Below are 26340 nucleotides of genomic sequence, written 5' to 3'. Positions count from 1 at the left end.
GAAGCAGCACTTTATCACAAAGAGATTCGGTTGTGTTCCTCCACAAGGTGGCAGTATTCTACTGTGACGTAGGTTTTTATGATTTCTCAAATATTTCCCAAGGTGCTTGGTGTCAAAAATTAACACTGCATATTTCAGGTTGAATATTCTAACTGTCTCTGATCAAAGCTTCACTTGGAACTTTTTGTCACTGAGCTGGCCGTGGCATGAGTCCAGAGATTCACTGTAATTAACTGGCATGTTCAAGTACAAGCTGTATCCCTAAATCAAAAGGCAATAATACTGCAGCACCTAGTTGTAACAAACATCAAACACTGTGTGATTGTGAAGTGGCTGACTGTATTGGTGACTTCATCGTAAATATCTGAATTTAAGGGATCTGATTTTAAAAAGCCTTGGGAGTGAAAATGTTCCCCAAAGGTGCAGTTGCTTGACATGTGGACTCACATTGCAATATTGTATTTGTCATTTGTACATACATGTGATATACAAGTCTGTGTGTGTATACACATATACATATATATAATATATGTATTATTTTTTTATATATATATATATATATATATATAGTAATATATATATATATATATATATATAAAATTCATTTGCATCACTTCCGTTAAGCACACCAAGCACAATTTTGTGTGTTATTCTCCTGACAATCAATTTTAATTAAATGGTGAAAACCCTTATTTTATTCCTTTTTTGTGCGTGTGTTTTCATTTCATATGTGTCTGGGGAGTTTGCACCCGTGTAGAGGAACAGGGAAAGTTGAAAGTTGCCACATATTAAAAAAACCAAACCTGCCCCTGGCGGTATAAAAGCTCGACACCCTGGTATGTGGTGGTTGATGCCTGCTGGGGAGCTGTGGGTTGATAATGCATGAGGACGCCTGGCAGGGGGTCCTCCTGCTTTTCCTCTCGCTCATCACTCTGACTGCCAAAACACACACACACACACCAGTTCTGCAAGACACCCTTGTGGATTTAGTGACATCTACGTTTAACGTATGTAAGGTCTGCTCTGGTTTTGTGTTTCTTTCTGTATAAGATCCAATGTGGGTTTCTCTTCAGTACACTCGTGGACAGTCCCCACTTTCATGAGAGCATGACACCCACACAGAAAATGATTACAAACCAGTTGGTGTCTCTGTGATATTTTGCAGGTGAACCAGAACTCTCAGTTGCTGCACATGAATTTCAGATCCATACCGACACTCCTCTACACAAATATTTCCCTTTGAAAACACCGAGCACGGCACCAGGTTTACCAAGTTAGTTTCAATAGACGTGTTTCTGCAGCTGCAGAGGGACAAACCATTTATTGCTGTATTTTCACTGTATAACTTTCTAATTACAGGCAAGGCTCATAACACACTGATTCCGCAGGCCTTGAGAAAACAGTGCATCATTGACTGATACTGTTTGCATAACACTAATTACTGTAGTTACAGTAAACAGTGAGTTCAAAAGACGTTTTTTCCTGAGCTTTGAATTCAACACACTGCGGCTGAACCTTTTGTGAATTCTGAGTAACAATAACATCAATTTGATTGGTCATGTGGCCTTAAAAATACAATGCAGTACTTTATGTTTTAGATGTGCCTCTTGTGTCTCTTGGGTAATTTGTAATAACTTTTTCCTTGCATTAATATTTGCAAGTGTTTTACTCGACTTAATGTGGTGGAGCTTACATTCAAATAATGTCGGGTATCAGAGCTCTGAAATTGGTCTTCAAATTGTCCACATTCCTCCGGCTCTTACAGTAATATCTTTTGCAGTTGCTCCCAGCCTTCCTGTCTGACATACCTGATGTAATTTAACATTATAAAATGGATTGTGTCATCAATTATACACAGTAATCCTTCAATTGTCAGTCTCTACATTTTTTTCAGCAGTTTTCAAAAAGTTTGCATTCATGCTTCTACCACTTACTTCATGTTCCAGCATTATTCATTACTTTTAGTCAAGTATTTCTATTTCTCTGATCAATAGTTCAATCATTCTCAATCTCAGCTGGTGATATAGCTGATTCATGCAGTAGTGGTACCTAGATCCAGAAGTAAAAGTACTAACCTCCTTCAAAAAAATACACCATTAAAGTCAAAGCCCTGCATTGAAAATGTTACCTGAGTAAAGTTAAGTATAATTATGTATTAAGTGTAAAAGTACTCCATGCTGAGAAATGTCCTGTGACTGTTCTACTATTACATATTATATCCTTAGGGTTATTATTACTCATCCATTAATGTAAAAGCAGGATTTTACTGTTAAAGCTGGATGAGGTGGAGCTAATTGTTTTGTACAAGACCGCAACTATTGATTATGTTTATTATGGATTTTCTCCATTATTCAATTAGAGATCCGAGAGAGAAAATGTAGTAGAAGTAGAAAGTGGCATGAAAAGGAAAGACTAAACATGTTTGTACTTGGATTAAGGTTGGTGGGAGGACACTGTGCAGTCAACCTATTGTGGCTGTGTAGTTACTACAGTAGTGGTTAATTTACCATAAATCTTCAAATAAAAGCAGAATCCCAATTAGACACAGGTCCCCTTTACTAACCGTGATGTGGCTACACGTTTTGACAAATAAACTCAGGTCTCAATTACACGCCTGGATTTTATAGAAATTCTAATCCTAAAGCCCACCGGGTCGCCCGCTTGAGGGAGATCTGAACAAGCCAATAAACTATTTGATAGTATTTCCCGTCTTTGCTGAGCAAGAGTTTTGTGCAAAATGAATTTAAAGGTATGTTCCAAATAAAGGCAGGTTGAGTTTAAGGCATTATAAATAAGCCTTACACCAGTTTGTAATCCTGTTGTTTATTCTTCTCCCAAACTGAAATACATGGATACGCTGAACTGCTCCACAATGTTACTACGCAGCCCTTCGTGGGAATCACTGATCTATTGCAACAAACTCCACTTATCTGCATTTCCAGATTACCTACAGCTACTCTTCATACGAGGCAATGCTGCAGACCTGTGAGGATACGTTTGTTTGATTCCAGCATGTGTGCCACTGACACTGACTCCCCATCATGATCTCTGAAAAACCTTTTTTTCAGTCTCGTAGGAGGCACACTGGAGCTACAGGGGTCCAATTCAAACGCCATCTTGTTCTTCACAGAGCCGCTGATATCTTGCTCAAATCTGCCTGACACCGAGTGAAAGCATGAAGCAATACGTGGAAATATTGAGAACTTGAGATGGAAGCTACAAAAAAAGTATTTTAATAAGTGCCAGAAATACTTACTGTAGGGTCAGTGTGCTTGCTTAGAAGTTCTTTATCCAATGAACACAATGTGGATACATAATGAAACATGTATTATATGTAACAAATTCACAGTGTGCATGTGCAGTGGGCCAATACTAAAGCTTTTACAATGCAAGATGTTTGAGCACTCAATACACATTTCCAAAGGCATTATAGTTTTTAGTCTGTTATCTTCCTTCAGCAGACTCCGTGTTGCACTCACACTAAGTGGCTTGTCAGCATTGTTTGTATTCAAACCAAATTAGTATAAAGCTTGTTCACTGGGTTCAATAACGCTAACAAGCAATTTCTTCCAAGGCGGACACAACAAAACATAAAATAAGAGACTCAAATTCTAAATGTCAACCGATTCCCTGAAGTGATTTATGCACAAATCATTCTGCAAAAGTACAGAGTTAAATCTTTTGACACACAACGGGCTCATAGTGTAGATTTAGAATAAAGTCTCGCTGGTGCTGAGCAGTCAATTGAGTTTAAGATCAAGACAGAACAAAATGCAGTACCAGGGCTTCACTGCAGAGGAGGCTCACTGCTGAATGTTGTTGAAGGTGTTTTTTGGGCAATTTACTTAAAAAAAAGGGAGCAGTTGTCTATTTTGGCATACATTGAGGAATAAACATGACTTAAGAGATCGATGTACGATTTACAAATGAAACTGCTGCACGGCCAAAAGTATGTGATCATCCATGCATGTGATTGTAGAACATCTCATTTTAAAGCATTAATCTGCTCATCCTCCACTCCTCTGGGAAGACTCTCCTCCTGTGTTGGATGTTGGAACCTGGCTGCAGGGATTTGTTCCCATTCAGCCACAAGAGCTCTGACATTGGGTGATCTGGCGTCCCAGTTCATCCCAAAGGTTTCAGGGCCATAGCTACATTGAGAATTTGCATTTTATTCCAGGTAGTATGAAGAGCTTGAAACACCATCCAGATCTTCCTTCAATCGAATCATTCATTCATGGACATCACTTCCTGCAGAGGGATATTGTTGAAAAAGTTAAGAGGCTTCCTCCGACTGCTGCCACGAGGTCTGAACCACAGGATCATCTAAAATTTCAGCATATGGTGTAGCATTAAAGGGGAACTCCACTTATTTTACACATCAGAGTATACAAAGTTGTATCATGCCATTTAGAGGGAGTCACGAAAAATTAAAGGGGTGTGGAGTTAGAAAGTGAGTTCATGAGAGGTCTGTAGCTGTTCTCTGCTTAACTCACCCTTTAGCCACTACAAGCATAACTCATTAGTTTCTAACATAACTCACTCATTAGCCCCTATTAGCAAAACAATTTTTTGTATTGATCATACTTCAAATACAGTATATATATTTATATATACACGCAATGAATTGTGGGTAATGTCAGCACCAGGTTTTGAACAGTGTAATGCTAAGTCTTTGGTAAACTCCTAAAATTACATTAATAGTAACTAAAAACCTTTTTGGAGCAAATTATTGAGGGACAAACATTTTGTCCAGTTGAGGAACATGTTGGACATTCAGATACTGAGGGTGTCTGATGTGAACATTTTTTGACAGGATGTGGAAAAATAATGATGGCTCACTTTCGGATATCTGTCAGCCTCTGTTATCTCGGTCTCTCCCTCCAGAAAAGTGACATAAACACTGATACAATGTACCAATACAACAGGAATACCTGTCTCACTTGCCGGGACGAGAGAGACAAGCAGCCAGTCAGCCCCTGACACGGACGCGCACTCGGGAGCGCGCACTGGGAGCCGGTGGTGACTCTCCTCCTCATAAGAAGCAGGAGACAGTCCGGATGCTCGGCACATCCCGGGGCGCACGGAGAGCGGACTACAGAGGTGCTGCTGCTGCTGTGTGTCGGTCCTGTCCGCTGTCAGTCTGCAGCCATATGACTGAGCTGCTATTCACACCATAAACAACAACAAAGGAAAACAACAACAACAAAACAAACAAACAAAACGCGGGTAAGGAATTATCTTTATACACTAATTGCGTTACTCCCGGTGTGGGTGCTTGGGTTGGTTCATCCACGTCCCAACGAAAGCCCTTTAGTATGTAGTATCGCTTCATTAAAGGGTTCTTTGGTGTTTCTGTGGCGCTCAATTGAGTTTGCTGTGACTTTATAGTAATTTATGGTATTTTATATATATGGTATTTTATGTTCCTCATACAATAGATTGTAGGTCTCAGTTCTGCAGCTACAATTGACTAGAACAAAAAAGGTTTACTATAATTATCCCCAACAATCTACGTGCTGTGCCATCTGACTGCCATGATTTCCATCTGTGCGTAAAAACGCATCAATGTCGCATCTTAATAATGGCACAAAACTTAATAACTCTAATAATGCAAATTGTTACCTCCCAGTCTCACTGATGAAAAAGGTTGAGTTTGACTTGCAGATTGTGTGTCGATCAGCACAGATAACTGGGAGCAAGGATGGTTGTTTGCAAGCATCAAATTAGATTCGATTTGATACCGAAAAAAGAGAGTTAATCCATTTAACTTTTGTGATGGCGGCGTTTCCTGCTGTCATGCTTTAAAATCAGATCAACATCACAAAGGAATTTATTGGATGAATGGTGAGGAGAATCAGAAATGATTGCAGCGATTATCTCTTCCTGACAGCTCATTGTTGCTCACTGCACACCAAAGACAGTGTGAAGCTGTGTGTGTGTGTGTGTGTGTGTGAGTGAGATAAAGGGAGGGATGAGGGGGGAGAAAGAGAGAGATTAAAGTTGTGATTCTCAGTGTGACACCATGCAATTAAAAGTCAAACAGGCTGCAAAGGAGCAATATTTGTGGGCTCAGATTAACAAGTTAATGTTAATTAATAGCAAGTCAATCAGTGGGGAGGCAATGAGTGAATTATATGAAAATGAAAAGATAACCCAAGGACATGCTAACATCATTTGATGTTCAAGTGGAAAATAATTTAGTATTTCCCAAAAAAAAAGAGTGAGATCATCTCACAGATCCACTCTAAAAGTGTCCAACAAGGACTCAAACAGCCTCTAAAACAGGCCTTAATTATTGTGTTTTCAATCAATACACAAGCAATTCTCTTTATTTCTTTCATCCTGAGATTGCTGAACATCCATCTAGTCTCCTCCACCGTGGCGTGAAGCTCGCCTTGAACGCCACTGCCAAGCGTGGCTGCATCTGTTTGATCAAGACTCTTTCGACATTGGCAGGCAGTCAGCACTGCTCGCTTCCACCAAAGAAAGGAGGGAGGGGGGGTAAAAACTTTGGGTTCATATAATGCGTTTACATGCTTCACTTGATCATCTCTAAACAGGAGTGTTTCCCCCCGCTGACCGGTCAAATTGTTCCCATGCGGAGCGTCCAGATGTCCAGATTTCACGGGTTAGCAAAGAACAAGTTTTGTTGTCGGTTTCGGAAGCCAAAGCTTTGTTGTTTTCTGCGTGTTAGAGGGGATTCAGCTGGTGTCCTTATCTGCCACGAAATGAAAGATGCCACCGACACTTTGTTCTAATTAAGACAGGATAAATCCTCCCTCTGTCTCTCTCTCCCGCTTTGATTTCAGCCTTCTTTCCCCTCCCTCTCTGTTCCTGTCTCACATCTTTCTCCCTCTCCTCTCCCACCACATTACATCTTATTTTCTCCTTTCCTCTCAGTTTCTCCCCCTCCTCCTCCCTTTTGTCTCTCTCATTCTCTCTCCTCTCTGTGGGACGCCTCTTGCTGTGCTTCTGGTGCTGTTTGTGTCTCACAGCATTTTTGGAACATGCCTCGATGTGGGTGTCTGGAGGAGGTTTCCCCGCTGTGAGTGTGTATTTGTGTGCATGCACTGATTGTAACAGAGAGAAAGTCTCTGAGTGTGTGTGTGAATGTGTGTGTGTGCAGGCCTCTGTGCACTCAAACAGGAGATAAGGGGCCACGTCACAGGATGTCGCTGATGTTCTCATGCATCAGTGACAATGTTCTGGTCTCGCCCCACATCTGTTGTACCTGGAACCAAATTACCACTGAATCATTTGGTGTCTCCCTGCTCTCTGCTCCGGCTCACTTGCTGACAGATGGACCTTCCTTATGGCTCTTGTTTTTTTCTTTATCACCCTGTGTTGCTTCCAGGGGCCTTTGCCATCCAATACACACCAAAAAACCTGAAAAAAAAACAACAACCCTCCCAGTCGATGTGTGAATCCCACCGATATTGTTTGCAGAGGATTTGGGGAGACAAAGCGCTTTTATATTGCTGAAGTCAGTGGTATTGGCCCTTGAGGAAATGAAGTTTTATGGTGTTAACTGCAGCTTGGCAGAGGTGTTTATTATGCAGAGGCATTAACTGGAGCTGTAATTTGGGTGCTTGTTATTGAGCTGATATTTATGATAATCTGGTGGTGTAAACTAGAGCTAATTTACCCGAGATGAGAGGTATAAAAGAAAGTGTTTATGCATCAAATATTCAGCATTATTACTTTAAGACAGAGAGGAGTGGCTCTGTTCAGAGCTCAACTCAATTGTATTTTTGACACAACAGATAACACATTTATTTTTCTTTGTGACTATTATATTTAATCATGCATTTTCCTTCTCATTATCTGTCATGTCTGTTTAGAGCAGATACTTAAACTGCTGCTCAGTGAAATCAATGCAGCTGAAGATATTTAGTTTGTTCTTGCGCAGCTTCACACCCCCAAAATGGCCTGAGAGCAGTAAATTCCTGGAGAAATAGTCTGGCAATAGATTTTATTGCCTTCGGGCAGAGCCAGGCAACCTCTTTCCCCCTGTTTACAGTCTTTATGCTAAGCTAAGCCAATTGGCCTCTAGCTATAGCATCATATTTAAATGATCAGTGTGTAGGATTTAGTGGTATCAAGCGGTGTAGTTGCAGATTACAACTCCTTCGCTTCATCCTCCCCATACCAGTACAAAGGAGAAACTGCTACTGTAGAAACATGGCGGTTAAACATTAATCCATTGAAGGTGAACTACAGTGTCTGTAGATATAAAAGGTAACAAAAACACAACAGTTCTTATTTTCAGGTGATTATACACCAACAAAAACAAAGTTGTGCATATTATATTCTATTTCTGCCAATAGATCCTCCTAAATGTTACACATTCGACCTTTAACAGACTCTCCAGCAGAAAACAAATGAGCATATTTCAGAAAAAAAAAAACTATTTTCCTTAAACCTATTATCTCAGTATGTGACCAGGAAAAGAAAATCTTGAAGGTGGCCTCTGCCTGACATGACAGCTCTGCTTTAACAGCCTGTTTCTGGAGTCTTTGTTTGCTGGATCCTTATGGCCCTGCTGGTTGCTATGAGAGATAAAACAACAGGAGCAGATGGCTCCTGGAGGTTTGGTGTCACAGCAGGTGAAGCTAAAAGATGCACACATACAGCAGTTTAATTCCAGGGTCGCCTCTTTGCTCCGCCTCGCTGCTTTTCCTCGCTCACCTTCCTCATCTCTGGAACAGATCAGGATCCACTCACTGTTAAGTTTATTTTTATAACCAGTGTGTTACAGAAGTGCCGCCATGCTTAAGGGACTGACCGATTGATCACAGACTGGAGAGAGGTCTCTGATCTCATCAGAGCTTAATCATCCAGCCCTCCAATAGTGCCCCCCATTGCAATTTCTTGCAAAATTACTTATCACTTCATACTTATTACACTCTGCTCTGATTCATGCCTCCCTGGTGGCTGTCTCACACTGTACGCTCTGCTTATAACAACTTCTGGCATGCACATATATTGTGTTTTCTACAAAACGTAAACCAAAATAAACCAATTTTAGCTTGCCTGCTCTGGCTTTCTAAAAATGTAGAATTGATTTTAAGATTTCATTATATTTTATATTGCAGCACATATTTTCTCTCCACACTTTGCTGAGCTCAGACATCCATAAACTCGACATTACTACCTGAAGATCTGAGCTTCAGATTAAAAATGTTGCCTGAGGTCAAAATGAAATATAAAGTTGTCCTAGAATTGTTGTGTCCCTTTCAAAAACAATTTATTTTTTCCTTTTTACTTAATTGCTTCTGCACTGTAAGTTTCCCTTGACATAACGAGCATCCTCTCCACTTCATGAGTATGTCCAGATTGTACACATACCTTAATAGCCCACTGTAAAACTCCAGAGTTTGTATGCTCAACTTGGTGTGTGTCACTGCAATAACACACTTATTTTATTGCATAGTATTGTTATTGTTGTTTTTATTTTGTAGATTAAACATACTGTATTGCTGTTTCTGTTGGCTGTAAAGACCTATGATTTGCTATTAGTTGCTTTATTGTGCATTTGTGGACAATGTGATTTTAATGCATATTAACATTGTGTACTTTGATTTATTTGCTTCACTGCAAATTATTTGTTGATGAAACTGTTAAATCTGTAGTTAAATTGAGAAATGTTATTAGTCCCTTATTTTGTACTCTGATGATAACGGACAGGAATCTCTTTAATGAGTTTTTTGGTATGTGGATGAATAAGAACGGAAGAATTGGCTCAATTGAAAGGGACTCACACCTAATGTTGGTTGACAGCCTATCATTCCTCAGAGTGCGACGCACGGCTCAGTCCTGAGCCTTTGCAATTATAATAAATCTCTTTGCTTGCCAGAGTCACACATTTATATCTGAAAAGGCTCTGTATTCACCCTGACAGGGGAAAAACAATGTCTCAACTTGAAAGCCTGGTTTCAAATTTTGATAACAGTAAATACTCATGACTGAATAGTAACATTTAAAGTTAAAGTTTACAAAAATGTTATTTATTCAGGGTTTTTAACATTGGAAAAATTTGGGAATCTGCTTTTTCAGGACTGTGTAGATGTTGTTTGATGACATTCAATTGGCAACATGAGGTAAGGTTAGATTGTGACTTGAATATAAATATATATCTGGAATGCTGTACACACATGTGTGACATCCAGTGTTGGGCAGTAAGGCAATACTTGCAATTAAAATAAAGTAATAATATTACAGTTATACAAAAAAAATTTACAATCTTAATTTTGTTGGCACCCCCGCTACTGATTAGAAATCCAACAATCCAATCAATAAATATTCTCATTACTTTAAATTTAAACAAACAAAACGTGATTTTTAAGGGACAGAATTACCAATTTTGTGGGGAGTAGTAGTAGTAGCAGAGAAAAGTAATATAACTAATAATAAGTGCAAGTATGGTTTGCATAGAGTAATAAGTAAAGTAATAGCATGATAACATCATGTTCTTTCAGCAGTGAGAAGAGTTTCACAAAAGAGCACAGACTGAGAAACGTCTCCAGTGAAATAACAAAAACTTTTCTAACTCTGGCAGAAAATACTGAACGCTCAAGTTGGAGACTGAACACGTTTTCATTCATTCAGTCCAATCTGTAATTTGTTTCAGTTTTTCCGTTTAGTATCAGTCACTGTTTCAATGTTGCCATTTGAAATGGTGGATTATCTGATTTGGGAATGAAACTCGTCAGTTCCAGGCCACTCGTTTGGCCTCCCATCGCCTCAGTAGCAGATGCTCGCCCTGCTGTGCCCTGCCTATAACACACAGCCATGTATAATACAGGCTCTGGCAGGAGGCTGTGTTGTTCGCTGAGGTTGTTTATCACACACAAGAGACTGTGCTTAAAACCCGGAATGCCACCCAGAGTGCTCCATTATCATCCCCATCCTGTGTCTCCTCAAAGGACCACCTGTTAGCTGCACATGAAAGTCTAAGAGAGGAAAACAGGGCACTGCTGTGCTGAGATACTCGGTCCCCCTCCATCTCCGCCTGCCTTCTCTTTCTCATGACAAGTCTATTCAGACCTTAGATTTGATGGAGTTGACGCATGGTGCCTTCTGTTTCTATGGAGGCGTCACATCTTTCTTTTATGACTGGAAAATTAATTTTTTGAAGGGTCATGTCGTTGGGGTGTTGCTGAGCCTCTGCTATTATCTCCACTTCAGTTGGTTCTGCGCTGGTTCTATTTCTGCAAACATTTTGAGTGTTAATCCTAAATGAGATAAGGGGATACAAACAAGAAATGGATGGATCTGCTGTTTCTTCTTTTGAATCCAGAGACCAAAGAAAAATCTCCTGAATCTTATGTTATGTAATATTCCACCAAACATTTGATACTCAATGGGTAGTTTTTTTCCAAATATGCTCATTAGCTTTATTGCCAAGAGTTAGATAAATATGAAGCTGGAGCTGGTTAGCTTGGCGTAGCACAAAGACTGGAAACCGGGAAACAGCAAGTCTGGCTCTATCCAAAGGTAAGAAAAATTGCTTCTCAGCACCTTTAAAGCTCACTGATGCCTTTTTACTAACTATAAAAATGACACATTGTGGTTTTATTGGGGGTTATGTGAGGGACTTTTTCTTGGCTAGAAGCAGTAAGGGACAGGTTATGCTAGAAAATGACCAATTCATTTGAATTGTTAGTCCATGTTGGTAGGAAAAAGTGTTTATAACTCCCCCAAAGAGACAGATGCAATACAATAACATTGTATTGCAATAAAAAATGTTTAAATATGGGGATAACAGTGCACATTTTCAGACAGTCTCTCCTTGAAGGTATTCATACTCAGGTAGTTCACATAAAAAGCCACAAATAATTGTGTAACAAATTAAAAAAGAGAGCTAAGAGAGAAGTTGAAACACCAACTTCCTCACCTCCATGGACCTGACCAATCGCTACATGAAGTGGGTTTGAATGTACAATTCTGAAAAGAAAAACGTGTGTGGAGGAGGTTGACAAAGCTGTTTAACAAACAGTTCTGATTGCGTATACTGGTGCCTTAGGCAAACCCTTGTAAAACCACAGCTTTTACACTTAACTGAGCTTTAGTGGTGCTGGTAGGTGGATTGTCTTTGGACACACCCAGACTATAGCTCTTTCCCCCTGTTTCCATTTGTTCTGCTAAGCTAAGCTAACAATAGCTTCTGGCTTCAGCGTCATATTTACTGAACAGACTTCAGACTCACATTAGAGCACCAACATCTCAGCTAAAATAATGACCACTATAGCTGACCAGACTCCATTGACAAAACATCATTTTACCCAGCAAACTGGACAGAAACAAAAATCAAAACCTCATTGTTTTGTCTTGTTAGTCTTTCCACTGTCCCAACAGCAATCACCAGGTCTGATTTGGTTGAAATAAACATGGACAGGACAGGGAAGTGACGTCATTCCTTGCCCAGGACACCATGACTCCACTATACAGTATCTTTACATAGCACATATTTGTTTACTGCTATACTAATGTTATGTTCAATCTCATATATATATATATATATATATATATATATATATAACTATTAAGAGCATCAGTCTTCTCATCTAACTCTCAGCAAAGAGGCAAATAAGCATATTTCCCAAAATGTCAAACTACTCCTTTAATAGATTTATATAATGTGATGTAATCCCTTAGACAATCCTATAACTGCTCCACCCCACAGTTCAGTTTGGATGTTTTCTTTGTTTTCGTATTAAATTACCCTTTTGGCCGTACAGGGTCCAGGCCACTCGACAGGAGCAGCACCTCATGTGTCAAACAGACAGAGCGTAATCCTGGCTAAACACTTTGTGCGTGACACGACCGATTGCCCTCCCCCCGACACTCTGATGGCCTGTTTGGAGATAAAGGTCTCACCTCAGCAGCCAGCCTCACACTCTTGTTTGCAAACTGCACAGCTGGTCGAACTCCCAGAGGCCAGCCGACGCAGTCTGCCTTTAAATCCCTCAGGGTGCTGCCTGTACTCGCACTGCAAATTTCCCCTGACATCACCAGCATCCTCTCTGCCCGACACACACACACACACACACACACAACCTGCCGCCTCTGTCCTGTTTTTAGAAACAACTAAATAACCCACTGTAAAACCCAAGGGTGTGTGTTTAAACTTGGTGTGTGTCAATGTGATAAAAGAGCAGAGATCTTATCAACCCCTCTAACTCCACCTCAGCGATGCACGCACAACACATGCACACATCATCACCAGCAGCTCAATACTTCTCCCTCATTGATTTTCTGCATGCCCTGCACCGCCGTTTGTCTTTTAACACAAAGGAGTCGCCTGCCACAGCACCATAATGGCATTGTGTGTGCCTTTGTCGATGGATTGTCTCAGCGTTTTAAAGTGGACAACAGAACAAACCGTATCATATTTGAAAACAACATCATCTTACATGACATGACAGTTTCTAAACTGAGAAGATGGTGTTCCCTCATCTATAGTGTTATGAATGACAGAAAAGTGGGCACTTCCATAATTAAATATCAAATATATGAGAGTTTTAGTGGAATAGTGTTGTAGCTATATGATCGTCATGGTATGGTTTATAAGTTAAGTTTTTATGTTTGCTTTGTTTTCTTACTATTTCTGCCTTTTTGGTATACCACTTGTCAACCAGAATTTGTTTGATCTAAAAATCATTTAGATTTGGAAATCATACAGGATTTCCAAATCTAAATGATTTCAAGCCAATTTGACTAAAGAAACCAATAAAATTAGCCATTTAAGTTTTTAAGATGTGAAGAGTTGAATGAGGTCATTGAATCAAACATCAATTTGAAGGAATTTGAAAGTTGCAGACATTTCTATATTATAAATAACATATTAAAATACTCTCAAATTGTAAATGTACTGATATTTCAAATCATAGCTATATCTCCTAGGACATAATCTTTTTTTGTGCCTTCCTTATGCTATAATTGCACCATATGCATGTACAACTCAATGCCATTATAATTGCAAATAAACCTTTAATGATATTAAATCACAATTTAAATTCAGCCCGACTCTAAAATAGCTTGGAACTTTAAGATAGGAAAAAAAAAAGAAATATGCCTTCACTCCAGGGCCTTTAATGCAGAGGCACAGCCCCTCATATTTTAGTTCAGTCACACCTCACAGATATGTTGACTTGTGTAATGAAAGGTACGGTTGGAAGGCTCTCGAGACCACTGAATAGGCAGTGATGAAGCATGTGCGCAGTGCAGTATCTCATATTGAGGCATGAAGGTACAGGAATGGAAGCTGGGAAGTCATTTCTAAAAAGAAGCACAAGTGTCTGTCCATCTCTTTATTGCCTCCTCAAACCCAGCAAGTCCAGATAAATGGGCCCACTCAAGAGGCTAAGAGTGATGTAGTCTGAAATTGTAGGATAGGTGATGGAAGAATGAAGACAGCAGGTCAACAGACACATCACAATACTCGAGGACTCGTGGTTTCAGATAAAGGCTTCTGCACTGAATGCCTGACGGTCAAATTTTGGCGATGCTTTTTTGAGGAGGTTAAGCTGATGTATGTGACTGCAGAACAAAATGTTTTGTCTGAATTTGTTTACACAGGATATTAAATAATGCTTGAGGTTTGCTGTATGTACATAGGTAAAAATACTGTATCTAAAAATGTAGTGGAAAAAGCTACTGTATTGCTAAAAGACTACATACATACTGTACAAAAAACATCTGCAGCCGTGCACATACATGCATGCAGATGCACTCAATGACCACGCTAACATGCTGATGTTTAGCAGGTAATGTTTAATATGTTCATCATCTTTAGTGAGTATGCTAACATTTGCACTTAAACACAAGCTGAGGCTGATGTTAGTTTTGTAGGTATTTGCTCATAAATCTAAGTATTGGACAAATTAAAAGTCTGACCTAATGATGGTGCAGGAGTCACCAAACTGATTACAATTCATCCACTTGAGAAACTTAACACAAAACTACAAATGTCAACCTCATTTCTAGATGGTGCTAGATAAAAAGATTAAATCGTTTTTTTAATTTTTCAGTCTGGACTCAAACTGGTAGAGCTATCGACAGACGGGCATTGCCACCCCTAGAGCTGCTAGCATGGCTAAAAATAGCAGACAGTGGAGTCCATAGACATCAACCCACTGCATCCATTAGATGTAATGTTATTCTTTACAAATTAGAAATGGAGGGAAGTTGAAAAGGAATACTGCACTGACTGAATATTTTTTTTGAGAGTCAAACCTACAAAAGACTCCAAAAGTTTGTAGCTTGCTTGATGCTCCTTTGCACAGGATAGCATCGAGCTTGGATTCAAAAGCTAACAGATACAATGGATTCCAACCCAGAGTCACAACAAGATTGACATGCATGTCATAACATATGAAAACTCAAACTCCTCAAAGTCTACCAATGCACTGCTTTTTCAGGTTTTGTCCCAAACAATTGTTGCTTCACCAAATAAATCGCAAAATATGTTCTGTACGATATATACAGTATATATATAGGGTGTTTGGTGTTGTTGTAGAGAAACTTTGAGTGTGCAGAACATACGAATTTAATGTCTCAATGACAAAGAAGTGGATAATACTGAAGGACAGTCAGTGAATATTTGATACTCAAAAAACAAAAAAACACTTACATTTTAATTAAACAAATTCTTTAAGCTCTCTTAAAGAAGGTAGGAAGAAAACCTTTAGGTGCTCTCACCTGAAGGTTTTTCTCCATGAATTGTAAAGAAAGTAGCTTCCATCTACATTCTTCTATAAACAATCAAACAATCAAGTGCCACTTAAATCTGTGTAAGGTTTCAGCGTCAGTGGTTTGAATCTAAATAGCTCGGGTTGTGTGCAGTATTGAAATGTTTTCTCTCTTCCCAGCAGGTGGCGTTGTGCTTTACAGACAATGGCTCTCTCCTGGAGTCTTCTGCTGGCGTTGTTGTTCGCCACCCTGGTACTGTCACACAGCGCCGAGCCCGGAGCCCCTCATGGCAAGAGGAGACAGGCACAGACCTCAGCAGGTGGCAGCAACAACCTACAGCACCCTCTGCAAGGTCTACAGGGCCACCGTTACAGCAGGGACCGTGTGGGGCACGGGGGCCAGGGGCCCCGCGCTGCCAAGGGTGGAGCCGGGCTGCTCTCCCACAGGCCCCTGCACCCCCTCGCCAGGCCTGAGGATGATGGGACAGGCCTGGAGAGTTTGAGCCCGGTGAGACTAGAGATGGGCCCGGGCAGGGACAGAGACAGAGTTCGAATGAGTATGAAGAGTCCATCCCAGGCCCGGGAAAACGACCTTCTGGGGACACGCAAAGGAAGGGGGCATGGACACGGGAATGGGCATGGGCACCATTTAGAACACAGGAGACAAGGGAGTCGGCGTGACAAGGGGCGGCATGGAAAAGGTGAGTAAACTGATCCAGATACAAAACATAGATCCTCTTTCTAACAAATGATCTACAACTGCAGTGTTTTCTAGTGTTGGCAACCAACAAGGAGCTATAGGTCCTTTTCACAGAGGACATTTTAACAATAATAGGAAAAGCTGCTTTGATTGTGCATGCTGGTTCACTGTCATACAGTCATGATTTACTGGGACACTTGAATAAAACAGATCTGATGGTACTCTCGTTGATAAAATTTCATTTTAAAAGATTATTAGCAACATCTTTAGACAATATCCTACATGGTGAGTCCAGATAATTCACCGGCATCACTGTGAAGAGCTTTAATTGCAGTTTCTAGAGAATACGTCCCAATGAAAACCGTTAACAGCGAGGTCTGTGGATTATTCAGAGTAACCAAGGTCTTGTTTCTGGAAAAAGATGTTCTTATTGTTGTTGAATTTTTCAAATGTTCAATGCTTTGAGCACCACAAAAAAAATTCTTTCCACTCCTCCACTTTACTGAAGTGGTGGCAGAAATGTCAGAGAAAACCATGAAAGATGGAACCAAAATCTTCGACTGAAAGCTCATTCTTGACCGTGGAAAGAGTAGCTGACACAACAATCTCACCAAGGTCCATTTAGCTTTGAATCACATCACACAATCTTCCTCAGCATGTGAAGTCTGCCCGGTTGCCATGGACTTTTAGATTTACATTATCATCTTTTAAGCCAGAAGTCCTGAAACTGCTCAGAAATGTAAACATATGACAACCTGGTAAAAGCCAGCCGAGGAAGATCATTTGATACAATCCAAAGCTCCACATCAGCTACTAAATGAAGCTTGTGGTGAGTTCCCAGGACATAACCTTCCCACTTAGTATCTCTTTATTAAGGTTTTGTTAAATTATTATTATTTTGAATTATTTTGAACAAAAAATTAAAGCCAACTGGTTAACTGGTTCCACATTTGTTAGAAAATGTTAAATTCTGTATTCATAACACATTGACAGTACACAATACAGTATAATAATTTCTCTTTCTGCCCATCCTGTCCGTCCAGGGTTTCTTCCTGAGCCTGAGCTGAGCTCTGCGTTTAAGGACCGAGATCTGTTCGAGGATCCTCCCTTCTCCTCCTCCGCCGCCTCCCCCTCCCTCAGCATGACCCCGCCCAGTGAACCCCCCTCCCCCATTGCCGCCGTCTTTGGCTCCGGCTCCTCCATGGTTACCACGGTGATGAACGAGCATCCCCCAACGCTGCCCCCGGCCTCCACCAAACCCCAGGTAACCCCAACGAAACCCAAGTGCTTATTAAAGGCTACGTCTGTTGTGCCTCAGTGTGATCCTAGTGTGCAGGGGAAATAGAGCGAAAATGGGCCCCATTACTGCCGTTATGCTGCCGCAAACCTCATAGCTCATCTTGGAAATGACACTCTCTACAGTGTGAACCTGAAAGTGCTGCTTATGAAAAATATCCTCCAGCAGGACAAACTCACTGGCTCTCGGTCACAGTGTATATGATGAATATGACCGTGTTCTGTATAATAAAACTACGCCTCTGGGATCAAAATCACACAGCTCAGACTCCAGCAGCACATTTTCTATAACTACTTTCCTGTTCCTTTATTAGAAAGCGTGGCAGAACAAAATGTATGTGAGCACGGAGAGTCTTTATTGTGTCCGACTGTGGGTACTGAGAAATCTGCAGGAGTGCGTGGGGCACCACTCACCACCTGTCACATTCATCCAGCATGACGCTTCCAACAGTATGCATAAACAACATCTTTAAAGGAAAAAAACATCACATGTGTTTTCCCCAGCTTCCTTTAGTCCAGGAACCGTTACAAATGAGACTCTGTAAGACAAGATGGTACCTGATGTCAATAGATATTGAGCCAGTGCCCACTTTGTGAAAGCTTTTACATTTGTAACAGCTGCTGTTACAAACACCCAACAGCTTGTAGGGCGTTTGTGCCTTAGTTACAGGATCACCGCCGCTATTTGATTGACAGTTGTTTTGTTGAGGTGTGCGGTTCAAGACAACACAATAAAGACGTTGCTGGATCTTTTTGAAGAATCTAATAGGTTATATTTAAATTAAGATGTTTAACCACAATAAAATAATATGAACGACTGCACAATTTGTCTGGAGGAAGTTAAAACAAATCACTGGAGTGCAGTTTTGGGGCACACATTAAGTGGGGGATGTGGGGAATTTGTATGCACATTTCTGCCTTTTCTGCATCAATTTATAGTGGAAATGTCAGGTGACAATTCAAAATATAATAGAATATAATGCAGTAATGCTCTCAGGCAAACTGTAAAAATAAAAGTCCTCTGCTACTTTCAAGTTTTTTTGGGGGGGACAAATGTTTGGCGCTAAATACTGAAGCGGGAAATCTTTGCCTTTGGCATTCTGACAACAGTTTAAATTGAAAAAGCTTCAGATGAACAACGAATGTCTTCAATCAAAACTCTAGTTGAGTGATTTTGACTAAACTTGTAGTCCGTAGACATTGTACAATGTGACTTGAGATGAACTTTGACAGACATACTAGGTGTTTTTGCTTTCATTTAATTAGTTTATTTAACAGGGACGATTCTCACTGATTAACAGAATATACAATCACTTTAAATGAGCCATAGTTAGTCTAGAAATCTGTGGTCTCTGGCCAGATGCTTGATTCCTTCTCATTTTCAGCAAGTCTTATTGATTTGTAGTTTGGCTGATTTCTTACAAAGGAGGTTCAAAACCATAGCCACAAAAGCATTTTTGTTCCAACATAAAGTATATGGGGCCCCTCCGTGTTTATCCAGTAACACTGATTAGACTTGTGGTAGCAATCAACAAGCCCTTCAACGAACAAAATAGTTACTTTGTTGATGCCTTCCAAAACAACCCTCATGAGTGTTTTCTGATGTTTTCTGCTCTTCCATTCAGAAAAAAACATTTATTGCAAGAGTGACATGTGAGGTTTTAAAAGAAGTCGTCGTGGCTCTGGTCAGTGTCTATGTTAAATGTCCGCAGACTGGATTGTCAGTTTGCTTGGTATTCTGTTTACAAGATGTCTCAGTCATTGCTATTAGAGCAGTCAGATATTACTGGACCAAAGAAGAAAAAAGTGATAGCTTTTCCTGAACCTTAGTTCAGTGGCACATGCATGCGCCAAGGCTTCTTAATTAATGTTCGATCTTCTGTTGATGGTTTAATGAGCAGCAGAAGTAGGTATCCCCCTGCAATTAATCTAATTGATATTTCCATATAGGCTCATTTGCAGAGGGTGAAAGGAAACAAGTATGGATCTGTTTCCATGAAGAGGTTGATTCTTAGTTTTTGATGGATGTCTTTCAGGGACCAAATATTCCTCAAGAGACATTTCAAAGTCCCGCTGACTTAATTATATTATCTAACATTTCTGTTTTGTTTCCTCCGTATGAGGAAAATGACAGTGGTAACATTTTTATGGCTTTTATTGCAGAAAGTTATGGCTGAACAATCCACCAGGGAGTTTTGTCATTACACACTTATCTGAATAATGATATTTTACTGAGGTAGAATATTTGAATTCATGACACTCATGAATTTATAGATTGACTCAAAGGTATCCAACCGCTGACTTTAACTCTTCGGGGAGCAATCAGAAATGTAAACTGTTCATTATCTTTTTGTTTCTTTATCCCTACTTTGAAAACTGTCTTGAAACACAGACATGAAAAAAATATGTAAATATACAGCAAGTGTGACTGCTACAAAATGAAACTGAGTCATTTCATTTACTGGAGGTAAGGGTTTGGAGTAGCCAGTAAGCTTTAAATTATTGCAATCACTGTGCAATATGTTTGTAATGACTTAAAATCTAAAGCTCAAAATAGCAGCCTCAGACTGCACCGTTCAATTTGCCCCACAGCATGAAAGCTGTCCTGTGCTGATGGTTTGGCTATTCTTATGGCTTATTTTATTACTGCTTATTACTCTTACTCTACTCTTATTACTGCTGGGGAAAGAGCCAAAAATTGTCCTGAGAGTAGTGCAAGAGTCTCTCTCTCTCTTTGGGAGCATGAATGTACTCGGCTAATGTTTTGACAATCTACCATTTTTGGATTTAATATCTGGTGTGCTGACAATTTGGCCAAGGTTTCCTGAATTGAAGGTGAATGCAAATGTTTTCATTAGCTTTATATTTCTTAGAATAAAGCTTTGGTTTTATTTTGTTCACATTGTATGGCTCTGCAGAAAAGTACACCGACGTTAACATCAGAGACAGCAATTTGCATCCTATATCCTACCAACAGTCTTTCATTAGATCTTTCATTAACCTTCATCTAGCTCTTTTAGTTGCCTGAACCAAGCACAAACTGTATGAGTTGTTTTTGTAACAGTCATATGGGTCATTTTGGAAGGCAAACAGCCTTGTTGTTGCTCAGGTAGGAGGACGTTTTGGTCTGATGCTGTACTGAATAAATTCATAATATAAAAATACTCTTAGAGAGTAAAGGAGAAATTACTTTTAAAACAACTTCTCCTTAACAAGCTTTTACCAAAAGTAGTGGTTTACTTGACTTAAACATAATGTAAAATCACACACACATTACAGGAATAATAAAATAACCACACAGGACTCACAGGCTGCATTTAGTTGCCTGCTGAGAAATAAAGTCTTTGGATGTGTGTAATGAACTGTATGTTTCAATCCACATGTATTGTATATGTATTGACAATACAAATGCTGTGGTATATATTTGTATTCCAGACTGAGCAGTCATGTTCTCTGTAACCAATCGATTGGTTTTTAAAGCTCTGCTGCTATCTTTGTTGACTCTGTGAGGGCATTTTATGAATCAATGAAGCAGCTCGCACTGCTACTCATCACAACACCAGTCCAATGTGTTTACCTCCATTACTGATAGAAAACACACTCAACAAATCAAACCACAGTCATCTACTGCTGTTGGGGTGTAATTGCACTAACTGACATTCATCTGAGGGGACAGAATTGATCTCTCCAATGTATTCTCTGCAGCAGCTCATATGCTGGATTGTGTCACATTTAGGATTACTTTTAAATACACAATTATTTTTGTATTTGAATACATATATAAGGAAGGTGCTTCAAATATTACCATGGCAGCAGAACAGATTAATTGTAGCTGGGATTACGTGATCTGCATATAAGCATGTTTGAGCTGTGTAGATTTCTTCGATAGAACATGAGTTAAGCCGGTATGCAAATGTTCCCACTGAAATGTAGAGTCAATCATAAAATGTCATGTGTCACTTCAAGACCACTTCTATGTTTCTTTTTTCAGAGGTCTGGAAGAGGTAAAGGACAAGGAGAGGTGATGCCAACGTTGGACATGGCGCTCTTTGATTGGACAGACTACGAGGACATGAAACCTGTGGATACCTGGCCGTCTTCCAGGAAGAAAGGTTCGTAATCTGCTGAATGTGGGGTTGAAAAAGGTTGTGATCTGAAAACAGGTTTGGCGCACATAATCCCTATCAAAACACTTTCCCCGCTCACTATTTGATACAGTTGATCTGAAAATAGATGACCAAACTCTTCCAAGAGGTGAGTTTATTTTGGTTTACCTCCCACTATGCCCACTAGTTGTTAGTTATCGTAACAGGAGACTTATGAGAATACCTACAAAGTATATGTCATGTTATTGGATTTCTCTAGAATAACTTACCCCACCTTTAATTGACAAGACTCTGACTCTGTGAAGCTGAGGACGCTTTGGTGCTTTGAGAAAAATGCATCAGCATGCTAACAATAACAATGCTAGTGTGTTTATGTGTGCCAGGTATAGCGTTTGACATGTTCACCATCTTAGTTAAGCATGATAGCGCTTTACTGGCTGTTTCTGCTTAAACAAAAAGGGAATCGTACTGCTTAATTTTGTCAGACACAGTAACAACAATAACTGTCAATGGCAAAAACAAGCACTTTTGGACGTACTTTGCCAAACGTATTTGTACCCAATGATTAGATCCAGAACATTTAATGAATGAACTGAGCATTTATTTTGACTAAACTGCAGTTTTTTGGAACAGCAGAAAGACTTAACAAAGAGGTTTCAATGTGTTTTATTTTGCTTCTGTCCAGTTTAAATAACGTTTGCTTTATGTACAATGACTGCTTTTGTCAGTGGAGTCTGGTGTGCCATATCGCTAATTTGTTTTGGTCTGAGATGCTGGTGCTCTAGTGCAACATCTAATGGTTCTGAAAGTCGTATGCAGCACCTTTAAACATTTAAACAACAAGGGAAACTTTTCCATGTTTTATGTGGCTGTCCAATCAGTGTTGAAGGTAAATGTTGTCAATTGAAGCAATAAATTCCTTAATGCACTGTGTGTGCACCTTTTGGGGGATTAACACTAAACCCATATCAAGCCTGTGTTGTGTTGGACTGTGGCGGAATGTACAGATATAAATGGCTTCACCAGAAAAAAACTGACATTAAATTGTTGCTTTGTAGTGACAAATCAATCGATCTGTTTGGTTGAGGCTGCATTGATCGGGTGTCTTTAGGATCGAACAGTGTTTATTTTTCCTGCTGCAGACAAGAGGCGGAGTAAGAACCTCAGCAACGGAAATGTGACTGTAGACGCTGATGCCATCGAGCCGTGTGACCACCACCTGGACTGTCTCCCAGGTCAGTCTACATTAAACATGTCACTCTGGACCAAAAAACAACTCTGTGATGCTCCAAAATACAAAATATCTCTCTATATCTTTTTTTCGACAGACTACTTTTAGAATTTAATTGCAACAGTGCATATTGTCCTTTGGGTTTGTAGCCCTCTTTGTGATTGAAAGGCCTTGGACACTTGTTTAGCCCTGCATACTTTAAATCACTCGGAAAAGCACAGGCAAAAACACAAATACAGAAATACTTGAAGCGAAATAACTAAAACTGCTCCAACTTTGGCAGAACATGTCGAGCTCATACTCAACCTCATCACTCATAGTAAGACACTGATTGAGAAAATACGTTTTCAGGGCCTTTAAGGTGATAATCAGCATGCAATTTCTTGTAGAAATAATTTCTTATACAACTTTAAGTCGTTTTCTCTTTTAATGTGCTTGTTCTGTTAAAGGTTCTTGTTGTGACTTGAGACAACATGAGTGTAAACCTCACAACCGAGGCCTCAACAACAAATGCTACGATGACTGCATGTGTGAGGAAGGTGAGTGAGGAGAACATGCTTAAACTGTGCATGTAATGGCTCAGAAGAGGAAGAGGTTTGAACCCAGATGTACGACTCAGCAGAGGTGTGGACAAATTTAATGACTTTAGACTTGACAAATTTTAAAAAAAAAAGACTTGAAACTTGACTTGGACTTTATCGCTAATGACTCATGGGTTAACTTGGACTTGAGCCTTTTGACTTCAAAATACTCAAAAAAAAAAAATACTCCAAAGATTAAAAAGTTATTCGAAAAAGAAGAACCGACAGGGCTTGCCTGTCTTGATTTGGGACTTGAGTGCAAAAATTTGAGACTTTAAGACAAGCAGGATGGGTAAAAGTTTGTGTTTACTTGTGGTCAAAAAACAGGCCAAAGTCAAAACCAACCAGGGAAATGAAAACAGACTAACTCATCCAAAAGACTTCCTGCAGGCAAAACAGAATGCTTAAAAGCGAAGGCAGAAACGCAATAGCCAACCTGGCAAGAAATAAATGGAAATGGCTGGTATATACGCTCTAGGGATGATGAGGAAAAGTGGGACCAGGTGTGCAGGTAGGCAGGGGAGGTCAGGTGATGGGGAATTGTGAGAAGAAGGGATAATACAGGCTGGATCTGAAATTACAGGAGAGTTAATACGTGGCAGGGAGGGGCAGACCAGAGATTGTGTGACCAGGAGTTGGCTGGAGTTGTGACAGTGCTGCAGTGTGGTGTATCACATAACACGTGTCACTGCTTAAAGGGATGGTTTAACATTTTGGGAAACAGGTTTATTCACTTTGAGAGTTAAATGATTAGATTGATATGAATCGACATAACACTAACACACCAGAAATCAGAGAATTGTAGGTTTTACAGTTAGTTTTTTTAACAGATTAAACAAATGAGATAATGTCTTAATTAGTGAACTTCTGTTTTCAGTCTTTGTGCTAAGCTAAGCTAACCAGCTCTAGTTTTATATTTACCATACAAATATGACGATAATGAGTTTATAGCAGCAGCTTGTCTTTTTATGTGCAGTTGTGTATTTGAGCCGTTTCCCCAAGCCTCCCTGTTTATAATTAAGATTTTAAAAGTCGTTGACTGACTTTTTGTGCTCTAGTGGCAGACATCACTCCAGGGTCAGTATCAATTCAAATAAAAGTGATAGTGTGAGCCTAATATAACACTGGCAGTTCATCTTATTTATTCACCTTAACTTTCTTTATCTCACAGCTCATCCAAATCTATTCAAGCAATTCAGATAACAGGCTTTTTATGACCTTCCAGGGTTTCGTTGTTATGCTAAATTCCACCGGAAGCGGCGTGTGACCAGGAGGAGGGGTCGCTGTGTGGTACCAGAGTCGGTCAGCAGCGACCAAGGAGGCTTCATCACTATCTGAGGAGGAGCAGGAGGTGGAGGACAAGGAGATACACTTGGAGGAGGAGGAACAGGAAAACATGACCCCATGACAGAGTAGATAGTACAGTCAAGACATCACATGACACTTCTAACAGACCATGTGCTGAAAGGTGACGGCTTGCTGGTTTTTCAAATTGATCCGACAATGTAAAGCGTCTGAATGCCACCATCTGGTCAGCAAAATATCAGGTGACTAACCTTGTTTGAATGTTGCATTGTGGGATGAGCCACACCTTCTAATCCAGCAAGTCACCATCTTTAAGCACTTATTTAGTTCAGTTTAAATCCATACATCAGTCCTAATTCAGTTTTGGTCACTCCAGCATCGCTACAGGATTGTACATGTTTGTTAAAAGAAAACATGAAGAGGGGCTTTTTTCAAAACTCACTCAATCCACAATGACCCATTTTTTTTAGAGAGTGTGTTTTTTATTTGTTTTAAGTTGGTATTAAATATTCACTTGCCTGTAAACACATCGCTGAGTGAAATCTGTAGACATATCATTTTTTATGTGCTCACACCACTGTGTTTGCTGTTGGTTTGGTTCAATTTTGAGCAAAAACACATTTTGTGAGTTTTGGAAAACCCCTTTTTAAATCTCTCTCACAGTCTTTCCTGCATCTGATTGTCTCTGCCCTGCTGATCTGAGTCAAACTATGTTTACAAATCATTTTTAGTTCTGAGTTACTGTTTCTCAAATGGGAGGCGTTCACGGCTTTAGGATCATTCAAACTGAGTAAACCATCACTCACAGAAATTGAACTAAAATAAGTTTGAAATGGTTTCTGTAGGAGTTCTCTGCTACTTTTTATTTCTAAAAATTATTTGTAAATGCTATTTGAACCCAGTCTGCTCTCCTGTATTGTAAATATGAATGTGTTTGAATTGCCAACAACTTTTTGTTAAATTGACACCACTTCAAATGTACTTAACAGTAGAATGATAAACAAAGATGCTTGTTTGACCTTCCTTTTACATGTATTAATATATGTTTTATTTATACTGTACTTAAACACATGTTTGTCTATATATTGTGTTTTTCTGTCTTTTTTGTTTTCATGATTAAACAACTTACTAGGATATTGTCTCCGCTGTGATTTTGGCTTGAACAAATCTTTTGCAAGATTTGCTAAAAAAAAGTTAATTTCTCACTGTGTCTTTCTGTCTTGTTTGAGTACCAATACAATGATGTGAAAATACTGCATTACAAGTAAAATTCAAAATACTGCTTTTGTTAAACCTATTACAAGGAGTTCTTTACTGGTTATAAACAATGTCAATTTCATACTGATGGTTCTATACAACCTACATAAACATACAAGATCTGCAAGAAGATTGGTTATTTCTATAGTTACTATTGTTATTATTTATT

At 39.6% G+C, this 26340-nt stretch overlaps 1 protein-coding gene across 1 annotated transcript; it reads left to right on the top strand.

Annotated features, from left to right (window-relative positions):
• The first annotated feature begins 15880 nt into the window (after window positions 1-15880).
• On the top strand, window positions 15881-25973 carry draxin (dorsal inhibitory axon guidance protein). Its single transcript, XM_035662213.1, has 6 exons — window positions 15881-16396; window positions 17439-17659; window positions 21683-21803; window positions 22940-23032; window positions 23478-23567; window positions 24835-25973. The coding sequence occupies exons 1-6, from the start codon at window positions 15901-15903 to the stop codon at window positions 24945-24947; spliced, it is 1134 nt and encodes a 377-aa protein (XP_035518106.1). The 5' UTR covers window positions 15881-15900; the 3' UTR covers window positions 24948-25973.
• Window positions 25974-26340: the final 367 nt, after the last annotated feature.

This window comes from Morone saxatilis, unplaced genomic scaffold (genome assembly GCF_004916995.1).
Source record: "Morone saxatilis isolate NCDOM2014 unplaced genomic scaffold, NCSU_SB_2.0 Contig18, whole genome shotgun sequence".
NCBI classification, from domain to species: Eukaryota; Metazoa; Chordata; class Actinopteri; family Moronidae; genus Morone; species Morone saxatilis.
This window is presented reverse-complemented; position numbering and strand designations above follow the sequence as displayed.